Below are 24849 nucleotides of genomic sequence, written 5' to 3'. Positions count from 1 at the left end.
GGGTGCGCGCAAACCCTCTGCGAACGCTTGGTTGGTTGCAGGGCTGCATCCCCCTCTACAGGCAGACGTTTCGGTGAAATAATTTTCTCTCCACCCCTGTTCAAACAAGCGGAAATAGTCTTTCCGATGGGATTAAGAGTGCATGCGTGTATTTTGTTTATGGTTTAAAATATGCAAGTAGCACATGCGTTGCCTTCTAAAGTCTTCTGTCCACGTCTGAATGTTTTAGCAGTTTTGCTGCAAGCGTGGCTCTCTTAGGAATGAGATGGCTTTGGGGAACGGCAATATTAAAAAGTAATCAAAGCTGTGAAAGTATAACCAAATTCTCACAACCCTCTTTGAATGTAAACAATAAGGTATGAATTTAAGATTATTTTGAGAAGACATAATTTACAAAATTGAAATAAACACGAAGACATGCAAGATCCTTGCATCATCATGGTGTTATGGTGTGTCCTAAAAAAATACAATCAGAAATTACTATTTGAATGTAGCAAACGGAATCCTGACTTAAAGAGAAATCTTTGTCTTTGTATTGATCTTCCATACGTAAAAGTGCTCAGACTAAAATGTCCTGAAGACAAACACAACGCGTGGCCCTTGGCAGCCGTACGGTTTGGAAGGAATTGGGAAGCCACAGTCCCAAGTCCTGAGGTGAGGAGCAGCGGCGTGCGTGAAGGCTGCTGTGAGGCAGCAGGAGAGCTGAGATGGGAGGCGACATGTCCCAGAAGCTGGGGCGGCAGCAGGGTGACCCGTAAGCACTGGCTGCGCACCAGTGTGACTGGAGATACAGGGCCAAGGGGGCTGGTCGGGAGTGGTCGAGTCTGGTCTTGCTCCTCCCAGAAACCCATGACGGTGTTCAAATCAGCAGGCTGGAAACTTGGACGTGAGTAACTGTGACCGCACTTGATTCTTACAAACTGATTTTTTCTATGTGTTTAAAGGATGTTCTAACGGACATCTTTGGGTTCATGATTTTTATGGGTCAGTTCAAGGCTTTTAGGTGCAGGAAAAACATTAACAGAAGCAGTAACAATTTGGGATTCGGGATCATTTGGGATCAGAAGTTGCATCTAAACATGATGCACGATTTCCTGAGCTTGGATGTTTAAATACTTTGCTATAGCAAATCCCGAGTTTAGTTCTAAATTAGACGATGCGGTGGGAGTTAGGGCCTGCTGCCACTGGAGGGCTGCCTCACCACGGGGAGCCAGGGTGGGCTACATTCTCCCCTCAGCCTTGGGGGGGTGGGGTACTTCTTTGTCATCATTATCCTGTTGCCAGTAAGAAGAAAAACGAGTTTGCTGGTGTTAAATTACGAGGGCTTTATATGCAGGTAAGTCATTACTTTGTTGCCACAGTAATCCTACGCTTTTTTTTATTTTTGATATTTTGACATCATTATCACATTTCCAGCAATAATGTTTCTAAAAACAGTTCTGCACAAAATATTTGTAGTTCTGGTGCTATCTCAGATTAATAACGCAGGATTTTCTCTGCTGACAAATGTTTCCGGTTGGGAATTATACTCTGCAGAAACCAAAAAAGACTCATTGTTTTAACCTTTCCCCACAATAGCATGCTCCAGTCATGCTAGAAACAAGGTGCTTTGAAGTACAAATGTTTTATTGCAATGTTTCATTATTTACAGTACCGTCCACTTTGTCCCTGGGTGCTACCAAAGTGCAAAGCCATTTGAAACAGAAAAGCTAAATGATAGTAACTCAACAGCGAAACGTGATTGTACCTTATGGTCGTACTGCCCTGCCTCTTCCCTGGTACTGCGTGCAGAGAAGTTTGCTGCTCTCCCTCGTCACTTGGAACAAACTTTGGTCACAAAGGATTGTCAGCTGTCGGTCTGTTCGTGGTGATGCAGGAACAGCAATGTGCAGTCTTTCCAGCTGGACGTTACTTGGAATACAGGGCTTCTGAATGCGTAACAACAGAACCTTGTACACAACACTGTCAAGTTCATATTTCAATTTTTCGTGTAAGTACTGGTTTATTTCCAATTCTTTTTGTTGCTGATTCTCTTTGGCTTATAGAAGCTTTAAGTCATCTGTTTTGAGGCTTAACTATCTTAAAAGAGCCTGTACCTCTAGAATTACCACTGAGTTGCTACTGGCTACTGAAAATGGACATGTCATCTCCTAGAACTGCATTTAAAGGTCTTTACAGAATACTGCAACTTTTACCGTACGTTTCCATTTTGTATAAAAATGGTGACTCGGACACCTCTGAAGCTGACATTTTCACACACTGCCATCTTAAAGTAGGACAAATTACACTCGTTACTTCAGGAATGACCTCTCAACAGAAACTTGCCTTTGGGGGGGTAGTTACTACAAATTTTATTTGAAGACTTGAGAATTCCAGTATTCTAGTGGGTAAGCTCAGGTCAAGAATCTTTTCAGCTTTCTAACGAGTATATTAGCTTGAGAAAGTACATTGAAAGACAGGTTTCAGACCAAGTACCTGCTATTTCCACTGCTGCCAGCAGTCCCTTCGGACATGGGCAGTGAACTTCTCTGCTCCACTTCTCTTAGTGTGCAACAGGGATGTCGTTACCTTCTAAAACTTGAGACGCTTTGTGTTACAAAGCTCTTACACAATTAGGAAATGTTTAAGACTACATTCCCGAAAATAAGTTACATTAAATGGCACTCGAGTCCTTCAGAAAATGCGTAGCAGGGCTGTTGGGTAAGGCTCAGCAGTACTAACTGCTGCTCTCTCTCCTCACCCCATGCCTGGTTTACAGTTCAATAATGAGTCCCTGTACCAGTTGCCTCAAATGATTCTGAAATTACAGCTTCTCAGAAATGGGATGATTGCAGCTCTTGGCAGGTTTTCTCCTGTGAGTTATACTTTTATTCCATGTTTTCACAGACTTTTCCGTATCACTACTGATAGAAAGCCACCAAAAGCTTTACAGTTGCAGGAGGTAACATCTTCACAAAGAAAATGTATTGTTTGCATTTCTTAACCTACCATACAAAACACGGTGTTTAAAAGCTCCGCAGTGCCTCCCTTCCTATCGTTCCTCTGGAATTTGGAGGAGGCAGCAGAGCTCACATGCAGTCAACAACATTGCTGGATCCTTGGCCCACGTCCCGGATCTGGCTGCTGAGACAAGAGCACACAGCCACGCCTGCCCCTGCCCTGCAGTGTGACACAGGGCCGACGAGTTCCCACCTAAAGAAGATGGCAGAGGAAAAAAAAAAGAAAAATAAGTTCCTGTTCTTTCTGAGCAAGCGGAAAGTATTTCTTTTCTGTGTCTGAAATTCTATTATACAGCCTAGTTATATAGTCTGTGCAAAATATACCTTGCTAGTTTATGCTCATTATTTGTCTGGTAAATTTAGTGCAAAATCGGGTTGAAACAACCAGAAGAATGTAGATTCTTATTGAGCGAAAGGAAGAGAACAAAGGACGGAAAGAAGGAGGAGGAGGTAGTGCTCTAATATTTACAAGAAGAACCTAATGGCATAAGCAGCACTCCTGCATCGCTAGTCATGGATATTACTCAATTATTACCAGGAAACAATAGATAGACTCCTGCTGCGCACTACTTCTATTATGTTGCGTTTTCATATAGGCAGTTCAGTTTGATCTGAGTATTATCCTAAATATCCTCATCTTTTGCACAGCTCAGTAGGATTTTGATGACCAGAGGTGCTAAGACCTACCAGCTGCATTTTGTTCAAAATCCTGTGTTCTGCCTTGTAAAAGCAGATGGGAAAAGCAGTTCAGTTCCTCAGATGGCCTCAACTTGGGAGGAAACAGTCACTTACCACAAGGGCTACGGAGCCAACTCCTCCCCTGGGAGCGTTCATTGGGGCGACTGCACTCCATCGATCAGAATCAATGTCATATCTTTCCACATCGCTGAAGCAAGTGTTGTCATCTAAACCTCCTATTGCGTAAATGGGGCCACCAAGGGAGGCAAGAGCAATTCCTCTCCTAAGAAAACCACAGGATCAACACCTCAGTGCAAGTCCTTAAGGAAAAGGAATGGGAAAGACACATCAAGTGCAATGTTACCTGACTGGTACCTGTTTCAAACTATGGGGGAAAAAGTAATGAAAATGTTAAAAGTGAAGTTTATAATAAATAATGACCAGTAACTGCGGCTGGCCCTCTGTACACCTGCATCAGTCTTGCAGCTTTATCCTGAAAGTCTTTCGTATGTTTGCATCCTCCCGTGAGAGGGGCTCTAGAGTTTTATCTTGACTTCACCTCAGCTTTCCCAGGCACCTCTACGTTATTGTGTGATCCATGAACAGGACTGTTGCAGCTAGAATATTTCTAGACTGCAAAACGACAAAGCTCCTGTTTAAAGAATAAAGGCAGGGGGACGCGGAATACTGTTTTGACTGAATGTCACCCAAGACCCAAGTCTTCTAATTACACGCTTAGATATATGAGGTTAGCTTAGCTATGTGATTTCTTGGTACTGAATTTTACGCCTCCTATTTTGTTTTATTGAAGAACCACATTTTGTTTTATGGAGAACCAAAACCTGCTGGTTCTAACTTTGCTGGTATAGCTGCTGCTACAATCTGGGAATGATTTTTTTGGGGGGTGATATTAATACATATTAAAAGCAAGCCTGTGCTGGATATTAGATGAGTGAACTCTAGAAAGATTTAGTTACAATTTCTTCCATTCTCTTCTTTTTTATTAAGTCTGTGTTAAAATAGTTGTCAGATTTTTTTCTACTGAATCTACAATTATGAGAATACAATCAGTATTACAAAATGCAAAGTATGGTCTAGACTCATTAGAAGCATTAAGTTTCTGCTTTAAGTACCAAGACAGGTGATTCACCATTTCACTGAGAACATTCTTGCCTCATTACACAGAGGGCAGGTGCGAAGATACCAAGGCAGGAGCAAGGGATGCACAGTCTTTCTACAGAACACACACTGGGGAGATACCCTGACCTTATCTTGCATTGCCTCACCAGGTAACATAGATGGCATCAATGGTGGCAGTTTTTTCTCAACTAAGTATTCGGACACCATGTCCATGAATGGGAGGAATGGAGCGTAGCCAAGGCACAGCAGCCCTTCCATTTACCAAGGTACTGAGTAAGAAATGTCACAGAAATCTAGGGCTGATGCTTGCAGAGAATATGCCCTGTGGTGGTGGCAGTAGGGAGGAGTAAGAAGCTCCTTCTGGGAGTCTGGGTCTTTTACTTTGATTATGTCACAGCTACAAATAGCTTGAGGACTTAGCCGTGTTCAGTAGTTCACTCCTGCTTGTACATGATGCTTTTAGAAACAACAAATAACAAAACAGAATGTAGAATTCAAGAGGTTGATTTAAATGACAGCGGAAACAAAAAATTACCCATCTGTGACTCCTTAAAAGAATCCTAAATGTCAAAAGGCAAGAAAAAGCCTCAATCTGACTTTAAGTGTTTTAGTGCGTCTGGCCTTTTGTGGCAAAAACATAGGCAGCATGAAGGTTTCCTGGGCATGAAGAATTTCACTGTGCGTGTTCACTGGCAGTCATCTTGCTCATTCTTAAAAAGCGCAAAAAACCCACAGAAGTCTATCAGTTTCAAGTTCTTTATCGGGCATAGCAGAAATGCCCTAGATACGGGAATGTAAGCACAGCTGGAGTAGAAGAGCTCTCTGCTCCAGAAGCCAGGCCCCCAAGAAAGAAAAGAATAGTGACAAAAGAAAGCCAAAGTGTAAACGTAACCAATGTTACCAGCCAGGGCCTCTCCCTAGAGAGAGAGAGATATTATGCAGTTTTGCACTGAAATAGTATGTTACACACAACGTTGTGTTTCTGAAAATATGTGATGTATGCAAGTATGTGATGCAAATTTGTATTTGCTTTACAGCTAGTAAATAAAGGTGTTTGATAGCATAAAGCCCCAAAATAGGAAAAAAAAAAAACAACAACAAAACTAAAAATAGCACAGTTTGGAAACCCAAATAAAGACAGGACAGACATGGTGTTTTTCAGCGTCAGCAAGAAATTATTTATCGCAGACTAGGACTTAAAATTTGGATCACGTACCTCTTTGTGTTCATTGATGCCTTCATCATCCACTTGTTTGTGAGAGGATCAAATACTTCCATGCTTCCTAAGTGTTCGTTTCCATCATGTCCACCTACTGCGTAGACTTTACCCGAAACACATATGCATCTTTTGATACAGAGATTGCTTGGCAACACTTCAGTTTTCATTTATGCAATATCCCTGCCTATGTGGAGACAACAAGCTCAAATAAAGGTTAAAGTCTTCAAATGTTTTCAATATCAAGATTTTAGTAAGTACAGACTTTATATTTTTATATGCTGTACTCAACCAGAGATCTGTTTCTAACTTGGACTTTTATACAAAGCTTGAGATATGTAGACAAAAAAATCTTCCCATCACTTGAGTACTGCAGGTCAGATCAGTTTTGGACATTTATATCAGTCTCTCCAGATTTTCGGGGGGGGGGGGGGGAAATCTCTGTTCTGCTGCAGCAACACAGGAGCTACCGTTTACAAGGAGAAGTTGCATCATGGGTGCTAAGCTGCTCTGGACTGCACGGACCTGGTTTGAGAAGATGGAGACCCAAAAATAAAGGTAGGTCTGTTCTTGGAAGATTTATGGTCTTAGTGACTTGCCTGTATGGAGTTAAGTGTGAAGGGAGCTAGTATGAGTACTAGCAAATTCTCGGTGACTCTGCTGTGTAAGGCTATTTTTTTGTAAATGGGTTAAAAAAAAAATTAAATCGCCTGTTAAGAGAAGAGGCTATGTACCGTTCATAGAATCATAGAATAGTTGGGGTTGGAAGGGACCTTTAAAAGGTCATCTAGTCCACCCCCCCTGCAATGAGCAGGGACATCTTCAACTAGACCAGGTTGCTCAGAGCCCTGTCCAACCTGACCCTGAGCGTTTCCAGGGATGGGGCATCTACAACCTCTCTGGGCAACCTGTTCCACCACCCTCATTGTAAAAAATGTCTTCTTATATCTCGTCTAAATCTTCCCTCTTTTAGTTTAAAACCATTACCCCTTGTCCTATTGCAACAGCCCCTATTAAAAAGTCTGTCCCCATCTTTCTTACAAGCTCCCTTTAAGTATTAAAAAGCTACAGTAAGGTCTCCCCAGAGCCTCTTGCAGGCTGAACCACCCCAACTCCCAGTTCACAGTAATATCTTTTCAGTAAGCATGCTCTCAGATTGTTTCCGAATCACAAACCCCTTCGTGGGGAAGAAGCCTTACTAAATTGAAGAATATCCAACAGGTAAGCCATTGGAAGACAGATTTATTTATTAAAAGTACCGATTCCACCAAAAGGAGCAAACAAGTGCCTTTAGAATAGCATTACTGACCTCCCACAGAGATCACACCCACGTGCCTTCTCCTGCTGTTCATTTCAGGGCCGAAGAACCAGTTGTTCTTACTGATAGAGTAACATTCAATGCTGCGAAATGGGTCACCAGATCCACCTCTACCACCGACACAAAACAACACACCTGAAGAAGACAAAACAGGTTTCCAGAAAAATAGCAGGAAGATGGGGGATAAAGTTGTACAGCAGAGTGAACTGAAACTTATGTAGTTCGGGAGAAGTCATATTTCACTTCAGGGGGCACAGTCATTGCCCTGCGTAACTGGGTGCTGGATTTTGCCTTTGCTTGGCATGCTGTTATGGCAATTAACTATCTATGCTGATGCAAAACCAATGCATATTTTAAATATGCTTTTTGTGATTTTTTGCTCAGGGAGATAAACATTGTTAAATATAAAAATGTAAAAATTCGGATTTGCAGTCTAATATTCATCACTCACTTTTGGTGTAGGTTAGCCAAAGAGTTTAAAAGTTAGCTCAACCTTCTCGTGCCAAAAGATAAGTGTCCACTGTTGTCGGTATAGCTGTGAGCATGCTGCCTGGTCACAACATACTTAACAGTTCTAGCTTTAATACAGATAGAGCCAATCAGGATAAATAAATAATGCTTTAAAGAAAGAAAATGACAGCTAAAGTTCTGCTAGGACAATGCAGCACACTAGCTAATTACCAGAGAGGTACACAACGGCTTTCCCAGTTTTGCATTAAGTCATTAACAACCATTTCTACCAAGCTACCTAACCCTGCACAGACGCACCGCCTTTTCTCCACACCACTCCCTATGGGATAATCAGACACACATTTAATTACCAGCAGTCTGCTTCCTTGGTGTTGTGCGAATGGAGTACTCAAAGTCTGGCACTGCCCTGCTGCTCAGGTGAAGGTGGTAGTTTCTTGCTTCATCCAGCAAATCCCTACATTTTAGATTCTGCTTGACAATCTCTTCCTTTGCCACAACACCCATAAGGAAACAAATGGGCAAGAGAGGCAGCCGTACCTGACAGAAATGAACACAGTTGGAGTAACTGGCTGAACTGACTGAGTCTCACCATTTACAGTGACGCAAGCATAACAGATGGCAGCTTCTGAGCCAGCTGCCAGCCCCACGCTCTTCACTAAAAAGGGAGGCGTTCATACTTTTTTTCCAGAATAACAGCGATACGAACAGTTCTTTTTAGTGACAAACGTTTGCTACAACCCTTTGCATTTAAGCAGCGGTGGAGAACTGCCCCTTGGCCCAGGCTGAGCGGAGGAAGAAGTGCCGCTGCCTGTACTGCAACTGCACCTGCCTGATGTGATGCAGGCAGCATCCGTGACTGTACCAGGATAGCCCGTGTCAGGTTAGTCTGCTGAGGGGGTGAATTTTCAGCTCATTGCTATGCCAGTATAAGAGGGCTTTTGCTAGAATGGCTGATTTTCTTTGGGTGGCAAGTCAAAGAGGAAACACTATCAGCATGAACTAAGTGTCTGTCTATTAAGGAGGTATTGATAGTGCAGTAACACCTTTCTCTAGTGTGGACTTGACAGACTACAGGATTAAAAAAACCCCAACGTTGAGAGCTAATTGTTTCCTTCCCCAAATCCTTCCTGTGGTTCCCTAGCAGAGAGCTGGTGAGCAGGCTGAGGAAAGAAAGGCTCCTTCTGGGTAAGGCTATAGGTGGTCACTGCCCAGAGCAATCCCCAGCGACAGGGCACATCTGAAATAAGGTCAGCCTCTCCAAGGCTGCCTTGAAATGTCTTCCTCCCCACAGTCACTTATTTCAGCAAACCGTTCATTTGTCCTTTTGAGAGAAACAGTGAGGAATATGAAGTACAATCGGGTGCAAAGGTGGGACAGGTGTTAGCAGGGGGGACTGAAGCAAACCAGCATCTGACTTCCTAAGGTTTGGAATCGATGCTGTCAGGCGCCTCCCAGTTAGCTCAGCAGCAATTGTGAAGTCCAGTATCTCCAGTGCTTCTCAGAGCAGCAAAAGGGTGCTGTTACATGGCTGACACATGTCCCTGCCTTGAAGTAAGCAAGTGTTTCTACCAGTTCTTCCTTACCCGCTTGCTTTCAGTCCCACTTCTTCCTTTACTTTGGCCTGTCTTGGTTTTGGCCGATTAAAAGCACAGCCATAGCCCTGCTCATAGACTCATGAGGCAAGTGATGCGGTAAGAGCACAAGGCTGACAAATTCAGAACCTCATGATGACAGCGCAACCCCTAAGGCTGATTATGATGTGGATAATAACTATCGCGAAGCCCAGGCATGTTTTCTGCTAGCAATAATGTCCAAATCACCTGATGGCTCCGTATACTCTGGCAAATAACCCATATTTACAGGAAGGGGTTTACTTTTTCATTGTTTCATTCTAGACTGGTTACCATGAATAAAACAAAGATCTTAATCTCATCTACTTGTACACCTGGGTAATAATGAAGGTTTTTTTAAATCTCAAATTATATTGCCTATAAATTTAATTATAGTGTACTAAAGAAGGAATTTTTCTACCAAAACCATCATGCTAGTCTAGACGAAACTGAAAGTTTTGGGAAGACAGTTAATAAACAGTTGTGATCTTTTACCAGGAAAGGTGAAAAATGATGCATGAAGACAATGACAGCAGTATTCTAGTGGACCTCTCTTTACTCACATGATGCCAATATTAGCACTTCTGCTGAATGCAAAACATTCAAGCTGGAGTTCAGTGACAACTGAAATGGCACAGTTGATCCTACCTGCTAAGATTCACAGGGCATTTTGCAGTGCACAGCATGTACCACCCTCCTCCCCAGCACAGGTTCTCTATACCTGTCTCAAATACTGTATTTTAAATTCCCATAATCAACGCATACGGAGCTTGAATAACTGACGTACCTAACGCTTTGACAGGAGGAGGTCCGATGGGTGTTTAAATAAGTTCAGCTAAGTGACCTTTTGATACCCGTATGTGTTTCTTTCAGAAGCAGTGGACTCTCATCAAGTCTAGATCATTAAACTGCTAACTCCTACAGGTAACCAGCAGTGCTAGCCTAGTGAGCATTAAATGGTCTAGCATATGTTTCCTAGCCTGCTTATAGGGCTAACATGTCTTGGTCTTTTGTTAATTAAATATAGGAACATTCTAGAAGTAGCACAACTTGATATGACACATCTCCGTTACAGTTTTACTCTCCTAGACACGTAAAAAGCTCCTCAACAGCTTTGCTCTCTTTTCTTAAGTACAAACACTTACCAGCAAGGGAAGTGAGTGTTTCAGGCTGTAGTAGTATCAAACCAAGTGAAGTGATGGCTTTATGTACTCTACTATGTGTAAATCTAAGAATTTTCTGCTCTAACACAGATGCAGCTTTTTGTTGGCTCCCCACTCCCCAGCCACGAGCATGTAGTGAGTACTCATCTCACAAGAGAAACTGAAGAATATGACTTCTTCCTGATATTCTACTGTTAACTCACAACTGCGAATACCAGAGGAGGTGCCAACTGCCGAGAACAATTTTCATCATGAGATCTACCCAAGGACAAACAGTTGATTAGACAACAAAACCAGTGACAAGACAGGCACACGGCGCCTCAGCCTGCCCTACCTGTGCAAGTATTTCATCCAGCCACGTCGCATGATGCTGTGGATTGGCTAGCAGCCACTTGATAGCAGCGTTGTAAACTTGCTTTTCGTTTTCAATATTCAGGTCACTGGAGGACAGGAGTTTATGGAGGTGCTGTGGTGACACACTCACAAAGTCTTCGCACTCCACCACTTCTGTAAAGTGTTCGCAAGCATACTGATCAGCCATGTCCATCAAGTCAATGCGGTTGTGACTCTCCGCAAATGCCCTGACTGCCAGGCAGTTGGAGGGATGGAAGTGCAGCTTCATGTATTCACAGCACGCCTTTGCTACCAGTTCCACCTGAAGAATGCAAGCAGCGTACAAGAGAGGCTGGACGTTATCCACTGTCAGAGTAATCCGGGAGGAGTACACAAACTTCACCAGGTCTTCTATTGCATCACCATCAAAGTCCCTGATCTCAATCAATGTCTGCTTGGCTTCAGCCATTTCCGAAAGAAACATGGCTCTAAAGTAAGGTATAACACAAGCTAGCACCAGTTTGTGGCAGGAGATAAGCTTTGGACCAACCTGAAAAAAAAGAAGAAAATAACCCTCAGTCTTTCACTGGAATGTCAGTTTTGGCTACGATAGGACGGACAGTTAAGCCGAAATAAGAATCCTGAACTCAATATGCATTGAGCTACTGTATTTTGTTCAAGCAAAATAACTCCATCTGCCCTGTACTTCTGACATCAGATCAATGTATCCCAAGCAGGTCTGAGTTGTAACTTGGTCACCAGAGTAGGGCAAAGCCGTAACACAAAGAAGCAATAGCACTGATGCACTGAACTTGCTTTTCTTTAAGAGGCGTGTCCTATTTCTTAAATGAAACATCCTTAGGAACCTTCTAGATGCATCTTGGAGACAGGAGGAGACTGACAGGACCAAAACAAGCAAGAGTTCCCTGGAAGTGTAAGCTAAAGATGCTATATCTGACCTCTGAATGAATAATACGTGGTGCTTTTCAAAACCCTTGTACAGCATTTCAACCTCTCTCATTTTTCCTCTTGCTTTTTTATGTTCACTTTTGTAACTTAAGTAGGTTGTCTCGGAAGCTTATATCTCAATGATAATAGTGACTTCTTCAAAGGGAATGTTAAACAAAGCAAAGGTGGTGAATACCAGTAGTTGAGGATTAATTTGAAGTTAAGAGAACCAAAATATCAAGATTTTTCCCCCTAGCTAACTAGAAAAACATCTTAGTATAGGAATTTGTCAAATCTGGCATAGTAGAAATTAAGTTTTCAGCAGGAAAAGGTATTCCTTCTTATAAACTATGTAAATATCCTGTGATCCGTAATATCTGTGAACTAGTTTGTGATTTTGGAATAAGTAAGATCTTTCTCTTAGGTATCTTTTGAAGGAAGAATACTTACCTTGCTTACAGCACCATCAGTGAATATTCTAGGCACGTGTGATATTACTTTAACCTGCCTGGCCCAGTGCAGCCAACAGCCTTGTCACTGCACAGGACGAGGAGCTGGCAACAACCCTGTGACCTACAGCAGAAATGAGTATGACTTCCTGCTTTTTCTCCAGTACCGATGCCTGAGGAGTTCTAAATTTAGCATGGACGCTTTCCAAATACCCCAGAAGAAAGTCAAGTCTGCTCCTAGACATGCGACTTACATTTTTATTGTAGAATAATTTTTTTGTTACTTCAGCCAGTCCACTTCCTCCAACACCAGAGTCCATGAGCAGAAATCACTGAACTACAGCAATCATCAACTCTTAGCATAAAACGAAGAATGAATGCATAATAAATTAACCAGAAAACATGAAAACCAAAGTTTCGTAGCCAGCGTAAGAGAGGAACACGCTACTAAATACCGTCTCCAGAGACTTTGTCTTAAAACCTTACAAATCCATTTGCTTTCCTTGCCAAAATCTAACAGAACTCCTGCTTGTAAGCTAGATCAGTAACTCCATGCTTTCAAACAGTATTTCATTTTTTCTTGTGGACTTCATAATCTTCCACAAAACGTGTGGATGCATGGCCTAAATCTCACTGAGGTGGCTTTCATGAGTTCTAGGCACACAGAGCTGAAACTTCAAATATGCTACTGAACTGGAAAAATATTTGCTCTTCCCCTAATGCTTAAGTTTGTTTTTTTTTTTTTTTTTTCCAAATAAAAAGCTGGACTTAAATCTTAACCTAACTGAAGCTCACAGTAGCAGGAAGAGTAAAATACTCGAGTGGCAGAAGCAGAAAAAACCTTCTCCCCATTGTCTGTGGTATCCCTGATTTGTCTTTCAGCCCTGGGAAGGCTATGATGTTAGTATGGCTACAATTCCTTTAGTCCGAGCTGTATAAAACTTAGACACCTTAAATATCTTCAGCTAAGCTGGGTAAACAGTATAAAATAAAAGCTAGCAAGCAGGAGCAAACTTGCTCCTCATTGTCATGCTTTAATTATCAATCTGTTGGATTAATAAGGTTGCTAGATAAAAGGAAATCATTTTCATTCCAAGATTTTTCTGTAAGTGTAAATTCTTGTTCTCTAATTGTGTAGAAGCTTTTTATATTTTGCTTACATTTGCATAAATGCATAAAACACTTAAGGATTGCTTTAGCTTTTTAAGAGACCGAGGAAAGCTGAGTAATAAGTATGTACAAAATACCCATCGGGGTCAGATCAATAGTTTGTCTATGGCAGCAGTGATGAGAGATGCTATTTAAGGACCAAAGAAACACGGTTGTGTGTGGGCCGTGTCGCTTTTGTTCCTCTGCCATCCACAGCAGTGAGATCAGGAATGTTGGAGGATACATCCTTGCCTTTTCTTTTTCTTGTCTTTTTTTCAAGAAGCGTGGGCAACAAGTTCACAAACAATGGCTTTTCCTAAAGGTACCTGCGTAGGGTTCTTGACTGTGGGTCTTTTTTCCCTGCTTTCTCCTCCCACCTTCCCCAAGTAAGGTTATAGGTAGTATTTATAACATGTAATCAAATTGTTAGGTACTACCAGTACCTAATGTCTCATCATTTTTTGTGTTGGGTTTTGTTTTTTTTTTCCAAACAGGAACATGAACAGAATTTAACTGCATTTTAGGATTTGACTCCTGATGGGCTGGATTTTGTCTTGGCATGAATTTTTGAAGATGGACACAGTGCAAGAAGAAACAGCCAATGGCTTCAGAATCCATGGTTCCAGAGCAGGCAAAACAACATCTGATAAAGGGAAAAAGGCGGCAGCAACAGCAGCAGCAGCAGCAGCCTAGGTCTTCCAACAGTGACGGTGAAGATGACATCTTTGTATTTGAAGCAAATGAGGCTTGGAAGGATATTCAGCTCTCTCCTTCAGTTCTTTGAAGCTGGAGAGCTCTGCGATGTTACACTAAAGGAGATATTGTCACACATCCATTGCATTTAACAGCCTGAAGATTAAGCTATGAATACGTATGCTGGAGGTGGCTGTGAATTTGGGCAGGGGTATGGAAAGCATAGAATACCTGTTGGATCTGAGGCATCTCTATCTAGGTGTTTGTATTTTTTTTTTTTATTTAGGAAGTTTACAACAGAAATGTAAACATTTAAGATGCTAACAGTCCAAGAGAGGACGTGCATGACTTCGACCTCACCCAAATTGCCTTCTAAGCAGGTTCCCACAGTTGATCAGTATGTAACTGTGCAATTTCAGCTCCTTGTAGCCTCGACTTACTGCTCACCAGGCAGGTTACACTTGTGTTGATAACACACACTTTTAAAAAGGGTAGAGAAATTGTGTGTTGAATCAGAGATAGAAAAAACTCCAAATTATCCTTTATAATTTAATATCCCACCCTTTTTTTATTTTTACATTGCAAGACCACTCACTTTAACGCCTTCATCTGAAAATGAAGATGTAATTTGAGTCTGCCAGGAGTACCGGTTGCTTAACTCAGCCATCCCTTTGTTAGCGCAGACTGATGAATGACAAAGGCTGTAAGAAAGCACTCCTGTAACGCAAATAAGTAGTGGATTGTTCCTTTACCTTCACTACCTACATTCTCTTAACATAGTTGAATGCTAGAATTTTATAAGTGAAAAGACTGTTTTGTGCTTTCTGATCGGAATTTTGAAAAATACCTCCTCTTTATGGGGAATACTCTATCTTTTGTGGCTGAACAACTGCTAAAAATCTTGAAGTGATTGGTAACTTTTAATAATCCCTGTAATACCTGCTCTCGTCCCTCCAATGCAAATAGTGCAGCATATGGGAAACAGATGAGTGACCTTTCTGTGAGAGTGTGAAGGATGACACTTTTTGACTTGATTAAAGTGTTTGCTTGCTCTGCTGTTTACCTTGATCTGGGGAAGATCCCTCTGATGGGGCACTGTAGCTCGCTACCCTCTTCCTTTAACACAAGGATCGTCTCAGTGGCCTTTCCCTTTTCAGCGGTTATGCTGATTGCTGAACATTTCCATTGAATCTCTTGTTTATAGGCAAGAAGCTGGTCTTGGATGCACTTTGCTCATTTTAACTACTCAGCCCTTTGGTTATTTTTCATTCCGATTTCCTTTGATAGGAATGGTTGGGAAAGGATGTGTAAACGACATGTGCTTTCAAAACACATGCGTTGCTAGTAGATAAGCCGATCCATCGAAGTGAAGTGGTGTTCCCTGTGGCCAGGTGGCGAGTCAGTGCGTGGAAACAGTGCAGGTCCTGCTGCAGAGCATCCCCAGCACCTAATTCTGCCAGGGGCATGGGAAGGAGGGCCCTGCTGCTGCGTCCTCTCCCACCAGGCACAGCCTGGGCATGGGGCAGGTGGGTTCTGTCAGGGGGCATCGCCGCTCGCCCTGGCTGTGCAGTTACTCTCGTCCCCACGTGCCTGAGGAGCAGGAGGCGTTCACTGTGCTTGTCCCAGCCCCTGCGCCTTGCCCAGCGGTACCCACACTGCTGATGCGTGGTGTCGCACGTGTGCAGGAGGGTGTCCTGCCAGGAGCCGCTCAGTGGTTTTGCTGATACATTAAAAGCAGATTTATGTGTTTGCACAGGCTGCAATGTCTGCTGTTTGTTATATAACTGGCAAATACCAGCATTGCCTTCGTTTTGTGCTCTTCCCCAGAGCTTTGTTGTGCCTGGGCTCGGGAGCCTGGTTGAAGGCAGCTGTGGGCGCTGCTACGGCTGTTGCCTGGTTCCCTTCAGGTGGCACTGCTGGAGTGCCAGGGCACCAGCAAAGAGATGGCCTCCTTTCAGAGGTCCTCATCACACTTGCGCTCGGGAGTCCTGGCCCATGCCAGGTGGGCACGTATGTGGTGGTCACTGCCTGGGCTCCAGTGAAACGGGTGGGGGAAGTACAGGGGCAGTCCCTTGATCGAGGTCATCTGCAGACTTTTCCAGAAATCACCATGTTGTTCCTACTCAGCAGTACGTTCAAGGTTTTGTTCTGAACTGCGCAAGTTACAATTGTATGCTTTTCTATTTTTTAATATCAGTTGATGTTCCCACGAGCCCAAGAGCTGGCATTCAAGGGTCTGGTGTGTGATTCCTCCACTTAAAACCACCTCTGCTTTGCCCTCTCCAAGCTTAGGGCTTTGTACTGGCTTCTTTTTCTGCTGAAAGCACATGAGTTCGTAGAAGAACGTGAGCCACGAAACAAGAGGAATCCTGCCAGCTGAACGAGCACCACTGTTGAATGAGCTGTTTCACTTTCCTTCTTTCTAATCTTTCTTAGAATGTATCTTCTACTAAAGACTTGAAAAGAACAGGCTTTGTAGAAGTGCATTATTAACTGGCCTTCTGATGGGGCCTTTAATTCTTACTAGGATTTTATTATTAATGGGCTTTCATGAAATTTATAGAACTGTTGGTAAGCCAGTGTTTAATGAGTGCATCTGTGTCTCATGTCAGTTGGTAAAAACAAAACAAACTCATGCTGCTTCCCTCTTTTTTTGTTGTAGCAAACCTTCCCCAGTGATGTCCACTCCAGTGAAGAAATTTTGAAGGTAGGTGCTCTTAAATAATCAGTCTCTGTGGTTGCTTATATTTTGCATGCATTAAACTAGCGTGTGGGGAAAGAATGTCATTCTGTTTCTGTTCTGTCAGTGGATGTTGTAGTCACTAAAAGTGGTGTATTTTGGGATATGCCGTGGAGAAGTAAAGATAAAAGCTTCAGATACAGGTGGAGTTGGAAGACCAATAATGGTCTTCCTATCAGTATGTAAGTGTAATGCAGTGTGGTGCAGTTCAAGAGCAAGACTGACAAGTCACCTGAAACAGCCAGAGCTGCTCCTTTGTCGAGTCAGGGGGTTGCCATTATTGAGTGTGTTTCCTCCAAAGGGGCTGGACATGCTGCCTGCTGTCCATACTGCCAGCCCCAGCAGCATGGCCCTGAACAGGAGCACGCACCTGCATCCGTCCCACCTGCCTGCGCAGGGCACTGCTGCTGCACTGTTTCTTCTTCACTGTAATTATAGTCCATTCGTGCAAAGCTAAGGCAGCTCTGATGCAAAACCGTCTCCGTAACTTTGTGTTAGAGTCGGCTCTGTGAGCAGTGTGCAGGCTTCCAGTAGCTGGCTCTGAGTACATGTCACCCATTCACTGTGCAGGGTGTGAAAATGCACTGGGACCTTTAATAAAGGTCTTCAGTAAAAAACACTTTAATAAAGTAAGAAATGGCTGGTCGTTCTGATACTGAGAAGACAGTTCCTTGATGTCAAATGCTGTTCTGAGACACGGGAGTCCTAACAGGTGTTTGGTTTCTGTGATTCGCTTCCCTCACTGTTGCTTCAGGTTGCTTCAGATCCTGATGCCTTTATTGCTCTCGAGAAGCTGTTCTTGAGGCAGTGTTGTAGCTGAAAGGTAGTTGTGCACAGGTGCTCACTAGCTGCTGTGCACTGGTTGGTATTGCAGCACAAGTACTCCTCCTGGAAATACTGCATCATTTTGTGTTTCACAAGACATCCTGTCTTCTTGCCTTGTGTGCAACGCATAACACTATTTTTGTAGCAACCACAGGGAAGCACTGACAAATGCATGAAGAGGTGTAGTGCAGTATATTGAGGAGTTTATAATCTACTGAAAGATTGGAGAGCTAGTCAGTGAAGCGAGCAATGAGCTGAACAGTGGGAGGGGAGAAAAGAGAAGGCAAGGGTGGTAACAGTGCCATCAAATAGTCACTCAGGTTAGTTGTAGGCTGCTTCCAAGTTTTGCACAGAAACCCCTGCAGATTGCTCTAATCCCTTCTTATAGAGCCAAAGGTAGCAATGTGGTTTCATTCCCTATGTATCTTTGCATTTCATGTTGTTCCTAATAGATAAGGAAACTAGGGACACTCCTAAACTTTCATATTTGTGCCTTGTTGAAAAAACGGCACTTGTAAATTATGGCACAGTAGACTTTCACGCTTCAGTCTATTTCATGCCAAAAGTACAAAGATGCACTTTGTACCGACACGTTTCTCATAATTTTTTTTTTTAAGCCCCTGAGCAAACTGCGTGTGGTGCATGCTCATCATGAGATGTGTTCCGCACGAACATAATTCCTAACTTTCATTCACCTGTTAGTGATGGTGGGTGAGAGTGAGGGCAGGGGAACAGGGCAGGAGAATTCCTGAAGACATAGCACATCGGGCAGTCTCTTTCTTTGGTTTGAAACTACGTCCCAGAGCTCTGCGTCAAAGATGTCTTGGTCAGTCGGAGCAAAAGCCAATAGTCTAGGCAGAATAGCGTGGGGAACGGCTGGCAGTCAGCACTCTCTGGCTGACGTCCTCACATTATGTGAAAACCCTTTTGGAGTGTTGTTGCTGTAAGGGGTTATAAGAACTTCTGTAACAGGAAAGTCCTGTGCTTTGAGGAACCCCAGAACTACTCATACAGGTTTTATTTACTTTTCCCTTTATTAACTGTGATAGCTGTAAGACTGAGGCCTAATCCTGCAAATACAATATGTACTTAACTCTCTACGAGCTTCACTAAGATTGCTCTTACTTGGGCAATGGGAGTATGCTTGCAGAAGAGGAGCAAGTCCTCTCCATGGTCTGGCTGCTGTGATCAAAGGAGGGTTTCTTGCTGTGGTACCAGCTCAGCTTTACAATCGGGTCAATAAGGACTTTATGGGAAGATCTGTATGAACCTCTTAAGCTTAAAAGCTCACCTGTGTGTATCAGCGAAAAATACTGTAAGCCGCTTCTCTCAATCTCTTTCCAGGAAATGACCCACTCATGGCCACCTCCCCTGACAGCTATTCATACGCCTAGTACAGCAGAGCCTTCCAAATTTCCATTCCCAACAAAGGTAAAACACCCTCTTTTTGCCAGGGTTTTTGATAAATTAGAGGAACTCTTTCCGGCTCTTGCATGTGTTTTCATCTGATTTTGTCCCTCTTTCATAGATAAAGGCTGTTAGGAGATATTATCTTTAGAAGTCAGATAAATTAAAGCACAATGGATCTTGAGTTGTATAACAGCTGCTTGCAATGTATCATTTTACTGAGAATTAGATCAGATTGTGCTTCTGAGTAATTGGTTTTGAGTGGGCTATATGGTAGTGTAACTGTCTTTCCTCTTTTTTATTTTTTTAAGCAAGATTTGTATTTTTAGAGTTGAAAGACGTTTGAGCCAGAGGGGGATGAATGAATTAATATTTCAATGACTTACACATTTGTTACAATTGTGGGCTTGAAATGTGACTGCTTTTCCGAAACATTTTAAGCATCTCATCTCTGTTGCCGCATAAAAACCATTTCATCTTTATTGCCAACAAAAATACTTGCTGACTGTGTTAAACAGAAGTGTTTGGCAGCTCTTATAATTTTTTTTTTAATATTTCTTCAAAAATGCACATACCACTGATGTGCTAGGAACCCATTTTTGGTGGCAGTAGCACGTATCACTTCTCTGTCCATCTTAAGCTATGTCAGGCCAGCTTAGACTATTGGACACTTCAAAGTCATACTTTGACAAGTTAGTCAAAGTATTTATTACAGTACGTAACCAATATGCTGCTATTAAGAGAGAGCTGATTTATTTTATTCTTAATTTGCACTTTGTCCTTTCTTTCTAAGAATCACAGCATGTTGGATCTGTAGCACAGAATCAGAGTAAGTAGAAATCCAAAGAAAACGCACTTAATGTGTGTATTGACAGATAGTTGTGTGTTGTGTGCTATACGTTGAAGTGAACATCAAATGTTTACATTGATTAAGGAATTTAATTCAACGTTGAACAGTGATGAATTTAGAAAATGCTTAAGAAATTGCATACACTCATTACCTAGAAACTAAGACAGCAGTTCAACAGAGAGCAAGCAGTATTTCGTTAGGAAACCCTGTTTGGAGTGATGAATAATCTTAATGGCAAACAATTGCATTCTGGAAGAAGGTGACTTTCTAATCTGATGCTCAGAGACCATAGGTTAAAATACCTACTTTAGTGTGAGGCAAATAAAAGCAACTGATTCATTTTTGATTTACAGAACAGTATGAAGCACCTTCAAAAACATTGCCTATTTCTCAGCCGAGAACATCGTAAGTAACCAGACTCAGTTCCCATCTCTACTGTGCAGTTATTTAAATGACTCTGGAATGAATTACAGTTTGGCTTACTTGATGATTCTGAAGATTAAGGCTTTACCAGTCTGATTTTTCTCAGAAAATTTCAATGCAGGGAATTTTCACCAACAGAAACATTACTGTTTCATGATTATAATGACTGTGTTAAAAACAAAACAAAGCTGAAGAAAAGAAACCCAACCATTAATGTACCTGATTTAAGGTTTTTTTCTCTTCTAATATTATTTAATATTATGTAGCTGTGGCTACATAATATCTTGTCACACTTAGTGCTATTCAAACTACTAATAATTTATTAAACTGACATAAACGATAAGGGATACAAAATGAATCTGATCTGTTCTGCATATAATTTTGAAGCTTGTGGGGGCTCGTAAAGCTACAGCTACCAAAACTGTGAAAACTAGGGGTGAAATTTTAAAGCAATTGTATGATAGAACTTTCTGCAATTGTGCAAGGAAAAGTTTTCTAAAAAGTGTTGTCTTAATTCTGTTTTCATTTTTAAAAGCAAACAAACAGGCAAAAACTTAAATGTTGACTTTCTAAAAACCTCTATTTATATTCTAAGAATGTTAGCCTGTTGCAAAGTGGGGTGAAGATGAAGTTTCTAGAGCTTTTTTAAATAGTATTTTAAATATATTTCTACTTTTCTTTATCTAGTTATTCTTTTTCCTATCATGTTACGTTTTCTTTCAGAAGAAAGCTTCTTAGAATTTGAGTCTCAGTCTAAGATGTTTATGCGTAATCACTGCAAAAGCTTTACAAGGCTAGGAAGGAGTGCCAACTAATAAATGAATCGGTCCAATAGAAAATTTTAAGTTGGTGGATAAAATAACTTGGTACTGTCCTTGTAGGTTAATAATTAATTAGGTTAATAATTATCTATTAATTAGGTTAATTACAGAAATTGCTTGAAGGTAGTTTTGTGTGGGCTGACATTAGTCTTTCAGGATTAACCTGGCCAAATTGGCAGCATTGATAGCCCTGAGTAACAAATAGAAATCTTTCCATGTCTGGAAAGCTAAGGCGTCCCTGGGCAAGGCAATTGCTGAACCATTAAATGCTTATCAGTCCATGTGATATATAAAGATCTCATGTTCCATGGAAGGCTGCAAACTACAGACCACAAAGCTTACTCCATTTGTTTTCCTTTTCCTTATCGTGAACAATTTAATTAAAAAACCCCCAAACTGGGCTAGTCACAACTAAGAGGAAGAGCATCTCTCCATCTTGTTTGAGATTGTAGAATTTTGCATTCAATCTCTGTAAGATCTGTAAAACAACCCTTTTTATACTGTTCCAGCATCATGCAGAGGAGCCCGCCCTCACTGGGAGCAATCAGCTACTCCCTTAATCCATTCTTTATTTTACTCCTCCTTCTTCCACCCCAGCTTGCTCCTCCTGAACAATTTCTGGCAATTTTCACTGCAGTATTAAAAATACTAGTTTCAACTGCAGCAGGCTCTGCCTTCCTCCTCAGCTACCCTACAACCATCATCTTTATTTCAACTGTTCTCAGCTGCTTGTAAAAATCCCCCTAGAACTGTAGGCAGTTTTCCAGGTGGCAGAGAGAGAAGAGGCTTTCACTGTAAACAAGAATCTGAAAATACTCCTTTCTTAGCCCAAAGGTCCAGAATTGTAAATATGGCATGGTACATAGCTCTGTCCTTAGCCAACATCCCCTCTCTGCTCGGCGTCCTTCTGGGTACTTCAGAGCCAGCACTCATCTGCCCAGGGACATGCATACCCACAATCGACGACGGCAGTTGAAGCAGGAGGAACAGGGTGGTTTAGGTTTACGTCCCAAATGGAATTAAGCAAGATTTGCCCAAGAACTTCCTCTACATCTTTCCCTCGAACTCATGCGTCCCTTCTTTTTTGTTTTGTTTTTGGTTTCATTTGCACAACAGGGCTTGTTTTCTTTGCTGTTTAACGCACACGTGACTGTCTGAAAATTCAGCTGCCTAGAGTAGCTTGCATTACAAAGTGTAGCTGGCTGAAAACAAACAGCGTTTGTGCTGGTTAATTAGAAGTTGAAATCCCAGTGCCTCTGTGTGCCCAAATTAAGCATTCAGCTTTACAGAGCATGCAAGGGTTTCCCAGATGGCTTTCATTCTTGAATAGAGCCCCGAAGTTAGCACCTGGCTACACTGGAATGGAAGCAGCCCTTCTTTTAAGAGGGGAGATGCCAAGCTCATTCTTGGTGATGCATCTTTAACCTGGCTGGCAGAGAGGGACCAGCCTGTGCTTTCAGTGGGGTTGTTTGGCAAGTGATGTTAATTTTAGTGCTGCTTCTCGCTAAAAGAGCTCTTTTTAAATAGCTTTACAGGGAGATTGATGGTGTGTATATAAGCTGCAAATGAACAGGTCCTGCGAATGAAAACTCGGCATCTATTAACTCCTGAGCTAATTAAAGCATTAAAATTATTAAAGCAGATTTATTTTCTTTAACTAGGCTATTTAACAATTTGTTGAAACCTTGTTTTGGGGAAACTGGTTTTGTCTATCCTTGTAGAAGTATGACTCATTTAAAGTTTTAGTGTTCTTCCTTCCTTGAACCTAAATTGAACTTAAGTAGTTGCGATGTTCTTTTATGCTGAAGATCTAGATAGAGTTTCCTTGCATTATTCTCTTAACCTCTAAAAGAAATGCATCTGTAATCCACAATTCTTAAGGCAAAACAAAAAATGAAAACATTTTCAGAACTTTTTAGCATCCCTGGAAGTTTGTTCATTATCACCTTTGAAGGATTACTTTCCCTAATGGGTTGGGGGGAAAAAAAAAACAACAATTCATTGAGATGCCAACAGACATTTGCCAAACTGCCCAGAAGTGTGGAGAGTGGCTGTATTGTTGCTACCCTTCCTTTTTTCCTATTTATGCCTCAGTGGACTAGCGGTGAGCTTCAGCTCTAGCCCACGTGCGAAGTTGGCACAGGCAGGATTGCTGCAGACTGCATGCCATTTGCCTTCTGTAGGAAATTCGGGGGCCTCATTTTCCAAGGTGGTGTCTCATAGTGATTCCTGTCCCTCTAAAGAAGAGGGAAGAGGTGACTTCCACTGAGAAGGTGTGTGAGGAACTGAGGCAGTGGAGGCTGGGAGATGGAGGAGGATAGTCACAGGGGAATGGCAAAGGCAAAATGCCTGAACAAAGAAAGCGCGTAGGTCATCATGAGTGTAATCAGACAGCGCCTTTGTGGCACTGAGAGCCTCTTCTGCATCAGAGAGAGGTACTTGGGGACTGTGGGTCAGTACCTTTGCAGGAGGTGTCACCTATGCAGGAGGGGTTGGCTCCGTACTGGTAGACAAGGAGACCTTTGGGGTTTCTTCATGCTGTCCTGCTCCATGGGCAAGAGTAGATTCGTCCCTTCTGGTTTGTGGAATTATTTGTTTTGAGATCGTGCCAGCTTCAACTGTAAACACGGTCCTATTCCAATGAAAGTATCTCCATGCATGTCAACTGCTTTGGTATGAGTGTAAAAGAATTTATCTAGGTAGTGGGGATAGTACTTAAATAAGGGAATCACTTTTTTATTCAAAGTTTTTACTTCTCTTTTGTCATGGAATCATAAAAGCAAACTGCTCAGGGTCATTAGAGGTGACCCACAGGGCCATAAATCTTTTTCGCTTTGTTCGTAATTTGAAATGAAGGCTTAAAAGAGTGTGAAGGTTTCTGTAGTTTTCCTTCTCCTAACAAGCACCAGGAACACTCTCTCCCCACTTTTCCAAGGTGATGTGGTTCGCTGGGGATCTTTCATATTTGTTTTCATGCTATAAAATGTGTTGTCATGAAGGGTTGGAGGCTTATTTTTCTTATTTCTCACAGAGAGCCCTTAGATTGAAATGAGGCTGAAATAAGCAGAGTTTTGACCTGATTGATTAGAACCCCTGTCTCGGTTCCTAAGCGTTTTATCCAGTTTTTGGACACTTGTGTAACTCTCTGGGTTGAGGAGTCAGTCTCCAGCTAGTTTCAAGATTTGAACCACCGTACACTTGAATAACAAGAGTTTTGCCTGTCTGCTTTCCGACTCCTTTTGGGGGTGCCTGCATGATTGCCAAAGTGGGGGATAACAGTTTGGGAGAACTTTGGGTCCCTCCCCACAAATCCTTCCCTTCCAGCCTTTTAAGGACCTCGGTAATGCATTGAAATTGCCAGCAGTAGTTAGCACCTGCAGGTAGAGGACTAAATTAGGCTTTTTGGAAACATTTGCGGGCAGCCTGCTCTCTACTCTAGCAATAGTAAAAAAGAGTTTGTGCCTCCCAACTCGTAAACCACTTTGAGTATCTGAACTGCTCAATGTTATGGTTACTGCTGAGATGTGCACAAGTGTGAAGTTCATTGTGTAGAGAAGAAATAGGAGAAAGGCTTGACCTTGGCATTTACTTATGTATGTGCGATAGGAAACTTCAG

General features: G+C 42.1%; 2 protein-coding genes across 2 annotated transcripts in view; one reads left to right on the top strand and one right to left on the bottom strand.

The window, feature by feature from the left end:
• Window positions 1–3548: 3548 nt before the first annotated feature.
• The window catches only part of LOC309671545 (kelch-like protein 8), a gene marked incomplete at its 5' end in the record, with an annotated part of 659404 nt that continues 638103 nt past the window's right edge, over window positions 3549–24849 (bottom strand). The window contains 5 exons of the mRNA XM_082482806.1: window positions 3549–3960; window positions 6034–6152; window positions 7350–7486; window positions 8173–8359; window positions 10930–11478. Of these exons, the coding sequence (XP_082338932.1) occupies window positions 3765–3960; window positions 6034–6152; window positions 7350–7486; window positions 8173–8359; window positions 10930–11478 (1188 nt within the window). The 3' untranslated portion in view covers window positions 3549–3764. The remainder of the gene's footprint in view (window positions 3961–6033; window positions 6153–7349; window positions 7487–8172; window positions 8360–10929; window positions 11479–24849) is intronic.
• Window positions 11651–24849, top strand: part of LOC309671212 (AF4/FMR2 family member 1-like) — a gene marked incomplete at its 5' end in the record, with an annotated part of 40571 nt that continues 27372 nt past the window's right edge. The window contains 5 exons of the mRNA XM_082482417.1: window positions 11651–11665; window positions 16830–16874; window positions 19077–19157; window positions 19947–19968; window positions 20343–20394. Coding sequence (XP_082338543.1) covers window positions 11651–11665; window positions 16830–16874; window positions 19077–19157; window positions 19947–19968; window positions 20343–20394 — 215 coding nt within the window. The remainder of the gene's footprint in view (window positions 11666–16829; window positions 16875–19076; window positions 19158–19946; window positions 19969–20342; window positions 20395–24849) is intronic.

This window comes from Vanellus vanellus, assembly GCF_965231255.1.
Source record: "Vanellus vanellus genome assembly, chromosome: 4".
NCBI classification, from domain to species: domain Eukaryota; kingdom Metazoa; phylum Chordata; class Aves; order Charadriiformes; family Charadriidae; genus Vanellus; species Vanellus vanellus.
This window is presented reverse-complemented; position numbering and strand designations above follow the sequence as displayed.